At 38.7% G+C, this 10,569-nt stretch overlaps 1 protein-coding gene across 3 annotated transcripts in view; it reads left to right on the forward strand.

Annotated features, from left to right (window-relative positions):
• The window catches only part of KCTD6 (potassium channel tetramerization domain containing 6), a 40,494-nt gene extending 31,242 nt beyond the window's left edge, over positions 1–9,252 (forward strand). For all 3 annotated transcript variants that reach the window (XM_016205535.2, XM_087825060.1, XM_016205532.2), the window contains exons 2-3: positions 6,039–6,107; positions 7,850–9,252. In XM_016205535.2, the coding sequence (XP_016061021.1) occupies positions 6,081–6,107; positions 7,850–8,536 (714 nt within the window). In that variant the 5' untranslated portion in view covers positions 6,039–6,080 and the 3' untranslated portion in view covers positions 8,537–9,252. The remainder of the gene's footprint in view (positions 1–6,038; positions 6,108–7,849) is intronic.
• The last annotated feature ends 1,317 nt before the right edge of the window (positions 9,253–10,569 follow it).

Below are 10,569 nucleotides of genomic sequence, written 5' to 3' on the forward strand. Positions count from 1 at the left end.
AACACACGTGTGTCTGGGGAAGGAAAACCCTTTCACCTCCAGAGGTGGCAGGGCAGAGGACTCGCCCTTTGGTTGAGAACCATCAGGCCCAGACTAAGTTCATTTTGTGTAATGCCCTAGGTGTTAAAGACGGGTCAGGATGGGCACAGATGCCATTCCTAAGGTTTGTGTGATTTGGATTTTTATAAATTGCATTTAAGACCAAAGCGTTACTATGTAAAGGAACCCTAGGGTGGATCTTCCCGTGAATCCCTCGGCGCGTCTTAGATTTTGATATTTGGAGTCTGTTTAAGGCGGAATACACATTTCATTTGGATTCCTCTTTACCTTGGAGATAACCCTGAGTCATGCTTTGGGGATTTACTCCTGTGACCCAGAGCTCAGGTGCCTGGCAGTCTCCCTAAAAGCGGGATGCTCCCCTGGACCTGTAGTTCTCTCTTCTGGAGCTCCAGGGACAGGGGGCCTGGGGGGACTGGAAGCAAATGAAGGGGTCGTCTCCTCAGCGTCTGCCGCCTTCATGCCAGCGCTCTAAATTACCTGTGTCCACATTCCCAAGCCTCGCAGTTTATCTCAGAGATTTTGTTTATACAGCCAATCGTATTTTCATATTTGTTTTAATACTCACCGGTTTACGAATGGTTTTCTATTCATGACCTTGCTTCTTTCCTCTTTTTTTTTTTTTTTTGCAAAGAAGCAGCCGGGTATAAGGAGTGATTTAATCAGGGTCTCAGAAGTAGAACTGGAGCAGAGCCGGGGTCCTGGTGCCCACCGGTTCTCTCCCCTCTGCACTGGCCTGCGTGTGACCCAGAACCCTGGTCCTGACCGGTTACCCTGTGGGTCACTCGCTGCCATTGTATTGTGCCTCTTGTATTGTGGTATTACTCCTTTTGGGAAGGTGGTATTATCCTGTTTCATCCTGTAGAAACTGAGTGAGGGTAAGAGGAATTTAATGATTTTATGACTGTTTGTGGCAACTCCTTAGTATGAAGGTCGATTTTCAACTGAGAGAGCAGAGCCGTTCTTCTAGACCACGTGGAGAGAAGAGAGCAGAAAATTAGTTTCAGGAAAAAGCGATCCCTTCCTTTAGTGGCATGGTTCAGGATAACCTCCCATCGCAGTCCCATCCTTTCGCGCCTCGCCGCTTGTGCCAGCCTGCATGACAACCCAAAAGACTCCTTTAGATGTTGCTGAACTAGTTACCATAAAAAGTAGCTCACTTTCAAACTCCCACGTTTCAACAACAGAGAAATTCAGTACAAAGGTATTTGAAGGTATGTTATAGACGGAATTTATTGTCTTCTTTTCTGAGTGCCAGACACAAAGATTTCAGTAGAGAGGCATTTTAAAAGGGCTCCCTGGAAACTTTGGAAAGGCAGTAGCTATAGGTTTTTATTACATATTCCTGTTTGGAGATTAGTGTGTATTGCGGTGGATAGGTTGTTATATAGGAGTAGAACTTCTGCCCCAGAGAATTCTTAGTCTTTACCTGAAATAATAAACCCAGAATGTTTGTGTTAAATTAATTCATCATAACCATGAAGCCTGTAATTGCAGTTCTGCAGTAGTGAGGAAAATGGCTTTCAGGGGTTCTTAGGATTTTTCTTTTCTTTTTAAAAAAAGAACAGTTGAGGGACACCAGGCTTTATTTATTTAAAAAAAATTTTTTTTTAAATCCTCACCAGAGGATATTTTTTTCTTTGCTTTTCAGAGTGAGTGGAAGGAAGGGAGAGAGAGAGAAACTCGATGTGAGAGAGACACATCAACTGGTTGCCTCCTCAACTGAGGTACATGCCCTTGGCTGGAACTGAACCTGGGACCCTTGCGTCCAAGGGCTGATGCTCTAACCACTGAACCATACTGGCTAGGGCTTAGGTTTTTCTGTAAGGCATTAACTTGTTTGTGCATTTTCCAGATTTGCTACTTTAGAAAATTCTCTTAAGGCTTTTATAAATTCTTTAGTGTTTTCCTTAATTATCTGCTAACAGAATTTATACATTAGGCATAATTAACCTTTGAAGCTTAAACGTGGGTGAACTTTCAGTACTGTTTTATGTGTTTTGGGAATGGTCATCCAGTCGTTGCCACAGAATTTTTATTTGGGCCAAAGGTCAGATTTTTCCAGGTGAACTGATTTTACAGGGTCTGGAGCCTTTCTTTGAACTTTATAATTGTGCTTGGTTGTATCCACTGTTGTTTAAAACGATCTTTAGTAAGGCGGGCCACTTTAAAGGAAAAATTTTTTCATTCTTACCCTTGTAATCTCCATTCCTGGCAAATTTTCTGAAATGTTAGTTTTTTCTTTGTCTTAATCAAGTAAAACAAGCCCCTTTCAGGATCTTCCTTCTGCTGCCTGTCTTGTGGTCATTTAGCTTCACATTAAGCCCTCCACTGGAGACTGAGCCAGAAGGGAGAGAAGATGAAAAGAAAATAAATCATTTTCTAATTGTTAGCAGCTCTGGAAAATGATTTAGAAGAGATGGAAGCTATTCTGGAAATTCTTTTGGATTATGTTCTTTTTCATTCATCTGCATTCTCTCTGAGATGTTCCTAGGAGTTATCATTTCGGAGGCTGATTATCTAGCTATTGGAAGACCAGGAATCTTTCAGCTTTGTTTGGTTTGTTTCTTGCTCTATCTAAACATCTCCATAGAGGATATTTAGAAGTAAGGCGTAGATAAAATTTAAACTAATCAATATTTCCCCCCCCTTAGAGCTCTTTATTGAACAATTTGAGGGTTTTTTTGAATAGTTTAGTCATTGTTATTGGAAGTGACTTTATTTTATTTTTGATGTATCTTGTATACAAGTGTAAGGAGGCTTTTGGGTGCTTTTTAAGAAACGTGGGCTTATATAAATTCCCATAATTGCTTTCCTGAATTATTAAGCTTGAGGTTTCATTACATCTTTGTACCGGGAATAGAACCTTGGCTTTAGTTGTGGAACAGATTCAGGGGCATCATCTAATTTTCTTTTTATGATTGCTCAAGAAGTTATCTTGTTTTGATTTAGCAGTAAAAAAGAAAAAGATTAATAGTGGACAGACCTTGCATAACAGCTGTAACATTGATGATGTCTGGTTTTTCTCCTTGTCTTTGGTCCCCATTTTTCATTTAACCATTTGGATAGTCATGTGTTGGGAGTTATTTACTTCACTTATAGATAGGACAGCAGCCTTCAGTCACACTAGTGAGTAGGTTCTTGATGGTTTGCCTCAGGGGAATTTTTACAAACCCATTATGACTGCTCACTCAGACTGAGTGACTATTACGTTTGTAAATAAAACCAGTCTAGGTGGATAGGGTTAATAGATAGCTGTAGGGGGTCTCAAGTTAATCCTTTCAGTTTCTTATTTCTTGGATTCTGTTCCTTCATTTTCCATCCAAAGAGGGGATTTATGGAAAGATGTAAACTAGGAGTCAGAAAACCCAAGTTCTTAATCAGTTACTTTCCAGCTGTGGGGCCTAGAGCAAGTCCCTATCTGCTGTTTCTCTATTTTCCATCTATAAAATGAGGGTAGTAATCCATGCAGTGCTTGCTGTATCAGGAATGTTGTGTGTGGGGGAGAAAGGCCCCTTCCCCCTTTTACTTCAAATGTTTCTTTATCCTAGAATCCCTTCTCAGGTTGTCCAGCTATTCCTGCAGAGGTTGACTGAGCAAGTTCTTCCCAGAAGTCCTCCATTTTTCCATTTGGAACCGTTCTTGCTCTTTCTTCCAGAAGGCCTCTGCCAGTCTGTTACATAGCACTTTTGAATTCTGTACTTCAGGTGTCGCATGTTGCCTTTCTTCATAGATTGAAATCTCCGTGAGGGCAAGAATTGTACCTTTCCTGTTTCTGTGTATCCATATTGCACATGATGTTTATTGATCTACAGTAATTGTTGTTTGACTGACTTATTTTTGAGGCTGTCAGGAATGAATACTTGGAGTGATGAGATGCCAAAGGTGGGCATCTTACCAAAACTTTTGGATGACTAGTCTTTTAAATTGTTACTTATCTGTCTGTTTTATCAGTAAACTGAATCAGATGCTAATAATACAAATTGGTAAAGCCTGTTTTCTGGTTCTCTTCAAATACTGTTTGGGAAGCAAGTCGGAGGAATGAAAGCTTGTCACAACAGCCCTGAATTTGACATTTGTTCCATTTCTCACCCTCTAGCATGTGGAGGCCTATCTGTATCCAACTGCTGAGTGTGGAGAATAAAAACTGACTGTGCGTTGTCTGGTCCACATTTTAGCCTGTTTGCTTTGAAGAATTTTTGAGGTGGAGAAATAGATGCTTCAGGCTCTGATTTCAGCCCATGCTGTGCTATGCAAATGTTCTCTACATGCCTGAGTGACCTTTTGAGAAAGAGCCTTTGTGATCTTTTGTAGCCAGGGCCTGTTCTGGGAATAGTGTGCCAGATTTCTCTAAAAGTGGGAAAAGTGAATCTGTTTAAAGACCACAATAAAGAAGCCAGTGCTTTTCCTGGATAAATACCGATAAGTCCACATTTCTTACTGTCTCGTCAGAGCTTCTGAAATTTACTTTGCTGGTTGATTGGGGAATGATGTGTGTGAGAGGGTACTGACTAAACCAGTTCAGTAGCTGGGAAGCTGTTAAGTAATTTGGAATTGTAGATAAATTCAAACTGGCATCATTAGTATCTGGGTGTTTATCAATGTTTTCAGGCTGGCTCTCCTTACTTGCTGTCTGAGTGACTCTCAAACAGATTTGTAAGGTTCTTTTTGCCCCAAAATATGCTCTAATGGTTTGGTATTTAAATTATTTTTTTATTTGTTTTGATTATTGTATAAAATGAAACATATCAGTATTAAAAATATAATTAGTTTTTATGTTATGAAAGAAATACCATTCTGATGTATTTCTCTCGCAGAGTGATACTGGTGTTTTGGAGGTTTATGGTTTTTAATGCTTTTACCGAGATGTTTAGTTTGTATAGCCAAAATGCTGATGAAAGAGTTTTTTTCCTACCTTTATCTTAAACAACCTTTTTGATAAGGATCATGGTTGGTTTTTACAAGGATAAAGTTGTAGAGTTAATCATAATGTTCTATAGAAATTCTAAAAATTGAATTTGCAGAGAAGATAGGTAGAATTTGAATGACTAGTTAGTTTACTTACTAGACTCTTCCTCTTTCTCTAAGTATTGGATAATTATTTCTCTGTAGAGATTAGGTACATGTTGTTCAAAGAATAGAGTACCCATAGAGGCCCTAGAGCAGCAATTTTCAACCTTTTTTCATCTCGTGGCACACATAAACTAATTACTAAAATTCTGCAGCACACCATAAAATACAGGTCAAACCTCAGTTCTTGAACGTCTCCCATCTCAATTTGGTTCTCGACCACATTGTTCACAAAAAATGTCTTGGCTGTTGAATAAAACCTCAGTTCTCGACCTGACAACCCTTTTATGCTGATACCTATGTGATCAGTCACGTGTCTCTCAGACCACAAAGGAGGAGAGAATGAGCAAGTGAGTCAGTTTACCCTTAAACCTCGAGTTGTTAACATCGCAGGAAATTATGATGTGAAGATTTTTGTGTTTTTTGCTTTTGGGGTCTGGAACTGATTAATTCAATTTACATTATTTCAAATGGGAAAAAATGATTTGGTTTTTGAACAAATCACTCCTTAAACAGCCTTCTGGAACTAATTGAGTTCAAGAACCGAGGTTCCACTGTATGTATATTTTTTGCCCATCTGACCAAAAAAAGGTATAATTTTAATTCATTCACATTGGACGGCTATTGTTGTGTTGGTTGTTGTTATTTTTTTATTTGACAGTCTAAGGGAAAAGAGGTCAGTGTGCCTGACTAAATAGTCAGGTATTGTATGTTTTAAAAATTCTGGCGGCAGACCTGTTGAAAATCGCTGCCCTAGAGGAATGCTTTCTTCCTCGGATCTTCGCCCTGTAGCAGGTTTTAACTGAGCAAAAATGAGTAGTTTTCTGGTGTTTCGCGTGTTCTGTGGGATGGAAAAATCTTTCCTGTTTTCATAGTTACATGTGCTGTCCTGTCTTTTTCTCCTCCCCAAGTTTCCCTGGAACCTGGGCTCCCCAGACGCAGTGCTGGAGCAGATGGATAATGGAGACTGGGGCTATATGGTGAGAGGCTTTTGCAGATGTGTTTTGAAGGTTATCAAATTATTTTTGTATGTCTTTCCCCCCTTTCTTATGTACTCTTAGGTATAATACATCTTGTAAGAATGAAAATTATTGGTGCAACTCCCCTTAATTAGTTTAGATGTATTTTGGGGGTGTTTTTGTTTTGTTTGATGTTTTTATATAAGCAAACTCAATATAGACTCTCAAAGTAACTTTTTAATCACGTATTTGAGAGAGATCATGATTTTTGGTCTTTAAAGTTTGTTGCTCTTAACACTCTTCCTTCATAGAATAGTGAGTATGAAAAGGGTCTAGTAGGAAATGGTACAGAGGATATTTCCTTGTGGTTAGGGAGGTTAACCGTTGAGAAGGTGCCATTTCTCCCACTTGTACTTTCTTTGCGTGTGCATGTGTCTTCCTATTTTTTTTTTTACTTCAGTAAGAGATATTTTACTTGCTTAGTACCTGAAGTCTGTCAGTCTGTCTTTATATTTTTTCTTAAATATGATCTCTAAAACCAAAGGTATATATTATTTAGAGAAACTTGCTTTTCAAAACTAAAGGCCAGATTGCAACATTAATGTTTCAAAAGTGAATACACTATCAGTTTTTGAAATTTAAAAGTTGCTATTAGTATTTGGTTATATGAGATTGTGTTGATCAAACTGTGTATTTTAACTTAGTATTTGGCACTTATTGCCACGAAACAGTTAAGATTAGGTAGGTCTGCACGAATTTTTATCTTTAAAATAAAGTTCATGATTTTCCCCCCTCTTTTTTTTTGAGGGGGGGAGAAAACAGAAGAAATATTGAAAGTAGAGTCTTTTCATTATCAAATAATTTTTTTGCCTATTTTATGTCAAATTGAGTTAAGAAAAATGAAAGACTTTATATTTTAAATATTTTCACCCAAGGAGTGAGGATATTTTTCCATTGATTTTTTTTTTTTAGAGAGAGTGGAAGGGAGGCAGTGGAAGCGGAAGGAGAGAGAGGGGGAAGAGAGAGACATTGATGTGAGAGAGAGACATTGATTGGTTGCCTCCTGCACGTGCCCTGACTGGGGGCGGGATTAAACTTGCAACCCAGGTACATGCTCTTGACCAGGAATCCAACCTGTGTGCAGGCTGACGCTCTAATCACTGAGCCACTCTTATTGATATTTATTTTTTAGAGTGAGAGGAAGGGAGAGGGAGGCAAAGAGAGAGAAAAACATTGATGTGAAAGAGAAACATTGATCAGCTGCCTCCTGCATGCCCCCTACTGGGGATTGAGCCCGCACCCAGGCATGTGTCCTGACCGGGAACCAAGCTGGTGACCTGTCCGTGCATGGGATAACACTCAACCAATTGAGCCACACCGGCCAGAAAGTCTCTTTTTTAAAGCAGAAAGAAACTTAATTTATTTTAGTTTGCTCTTTGTCTTTCCATAGTATACTCTTACCGGAAACAGCTCTTTAGATGCTAGGCCTGAAATTAAGTGACTTTGGAAGTGATGCCCTTGTTTCTTAGTATGTCTTTAAAGAATTAGATTTATCCCTTTTTCCCCCCTATTGAAAACATGGGTTAGATCCTTGCATTTATGTGGGTTTATCACTGAAAGTAAAGCTGTTTTGCACAGTAGGATTGCTAAATACCTTATAGCCTGAAGGAAGCTTTTGCTTTGCTTGTTATCATTTTTCTTAATTTGTCAAAGTGAGGATTTTAAAAATTACAGGTGACTAATTATTTTTTACAAAATTTCAGATGACTGACCCAGTCACATTAAATGTAGGTGGACACTTGTACACAACGTCTCTCACCACATTGACCCGATACCCGGATTCCATGCTTGGAGCTATGTTTGGGGGGGACTTCCCCACAGCTCGAGACCCTCAAGGCAATTACTTCATTGATCGAGATGGACCTCTTTTCAGATATGTGCTCAACTTCTTAAGAACTTCAGAGTTGACCTTACCCCTGGATTTTAAGGAATTTGATCTGCTTCGAAAAGAAGCAGACTTTTATCAGATTGAGCCCTTAATTCAGTGTCTCAATGACCCTAAGCCTTTGTATTCTATGGATACTTTTGAAGAAGTTGTGGAGTTATCTAGTACTCGGAAGCTTTCTAAGTACTCCAATCCAGTAGCTGTCATCATAACCCAATTAACCATCACCACCAAGGTCCATTCCTTACTAGAAGGTATCTCAAACTATTTTACCAAGTGGAATAAGCACATGATGGACACCAGAGACTGCCAGGTTTCCTTCACTTTTGGACCCTGTGATTATCACCAGGAAGTTTCTCTGCGGGTCCACCTGATGGAATATATCACAAAACAAGGCTTCACGATCCGCAACACCCGGGTGCATCACATGAGTGAGCGGGCCAATGAGAATACAGTGGAGCACAACTGGACTTTCTGTAGGCTGGCCCGGAAGACAGACGATTGATATCCAGCCCTGGGGGTTGTTCCTGGATACTGACTCTCGAGGAGATGGAAGAGACTGATTTTTTTTTTTTCAATCACAGTGGGATTTAAAAAAAAAATTTTTTTGTATTTATTTGAAAGTATTGAGGACCAGAAGGAAGTCTTATGCTTTAGCAGAATCCTCTATGTTTGTTCTCTTGACCCTGAGTATGCATGTGCCTGTTCAGAGCCTCCAGATAACTTTTTTATAAAAAGAAGTCTGAAAATTATTATGGTATATAATCAACCCTTAACAGAGCTTTTTTTATTACAGTGCTAAAATGATTTCTGATTAAATGGTCCCTAACTCAACTAGAAGGCTCAAAATTATAGGAATGAAAGAATAAACAGAGTGGTACTCATGATGCTTTTGACAAAAATCAAAACATCATGTAGGGTGACCTAGTTTCCAAACCAATAAGCAGTATTGTAATATTAAAGGAAAACTGTTCCAATCATTAAAAGTACTTGTTAAGTACTGCTTTTTACAGTTACAGCAACTGTTTCTTTCTATGCATATAAATCAAGCAACCAAATATCTGTAGCCATGGAAATGTCTGACTAGAAATATTTATATTGGATTCTGAATACAAAATATCCCTGTGGTAGAAATCTTACTTCTTATGCCTGGTGCAGTATAATTCCTCAGTGTACTGTCTACCAGAAAAAAACTAATAAAAAATGAAATAGAAAAATTAAGTTTTTATTTATTGACTGTTGTTACTTAAGGGGGGAAATCATATTCCTTGTCTAAAGTATGTGTTATTTGCTCTGTGTACCGATCTACACTGCCAAAGCACACTTGTATTTGATTCAAGAGGACTCAGTGGAACCTTAGGATGCAGTTTATAGAACTTGACTGTGTTATTAAGCAGGAATAGATGGGATTACTAATTTTGTCTAAAAGTGTACAATTTGAACAGTGAACATACAACTTGACAAATTTTGTCAAATAGGACTTAATGAAGATTAAAGATTTTTCGTTAATAAGCCACCATTTGTCATATCTGTGAATATGACCCTTATCCTAGCTTTGTGATGAGTACAGGAACAAACTGACTCTTCATCCATCTTAGCTCTTATACAGTGGAACCTCAGTTCTCGAACTTAATTTGTTCCTAAAGGCTGTTTGAGAAGTGATTTGTTCAAAAACGAAATCATTTTTCCCCATTAGAAATAATGTAAATTGAGTTAATCTGTTTCAGGCCCCCAAAAGCAAAAACACACGAAAATCTTCACAGCACAGTTTCCTGAGATGTTAACACAAGGGTTAGTGGTAAACTGACTCACACTTGCACATTCTCTCCTTTGTCTGGGACCTGAGAGACACAGGATTGATCATACAAGTATCAGCATGAAAGGGTGGTTGGGTTGAGAACTGAAGTTTTATTTGACAACCCAGATATTCTGTGAACAGCGTGGTCAAGAACTAAGTTGTTTGAGATAGGAGACATCCAAGAACCCAGGTTTGACTGTATTATGGTGACCCACAAATGTATTTTTTTAATTAAAGTTAAGTTTATTTCTGAGGAGAAGAAATAAACTGCAGTGAACGAAGGATCTGGAACAGATATATTTGTTTCTCGGTAGTCTTATTTTGCATAGTTCATTTGGTTCTATTTCTTGGAAGTTGCTCACAGGAAGGATTATGTTTAACTATAGTGAGACTTCCTAGTTTGCTGGAACACATCTGGAACAGATATGTTTGTTTCTCAGTAGTCTTATTTTACATAGTTCATTTGGTTCCATTTCTTGGAAGTTACAGGAAAGGTTATGTTAACTATAGTGAGACTTCCTAGTTTGCTGGAGCACCTTCTAAAACGAAGTGTATAATGTCTTCCCCGTTCTATGGGAGGAAAGTTCTAAGGCTGTTTGTGCCCTAGGGCAGGTCACTCCTTTTCTCCTCTGAGATCCCGCCTCTGGAAGGAAGTTGAAAACGCCTTCATCCAGTTTTGCACATGTCTTTCTGAAAATTTATTTTAAGATTTGACAAATGACCAATGTTCAGAAACCTAT

Source organism: Miniopterus natalensis, chromosome 15, assembly GCF_054644295.1.
Source record: "Miniopterus natalensis isolate mMinNat1 chromosome 15, mMinNat1.hap1, whole genome shotgun sequence".
NCBI lineage: Eukaryota > Metazoa > Chordata > Mammalia > Chiroptera > Miniopteridae > Miniopterus > Miniopterus natalensis.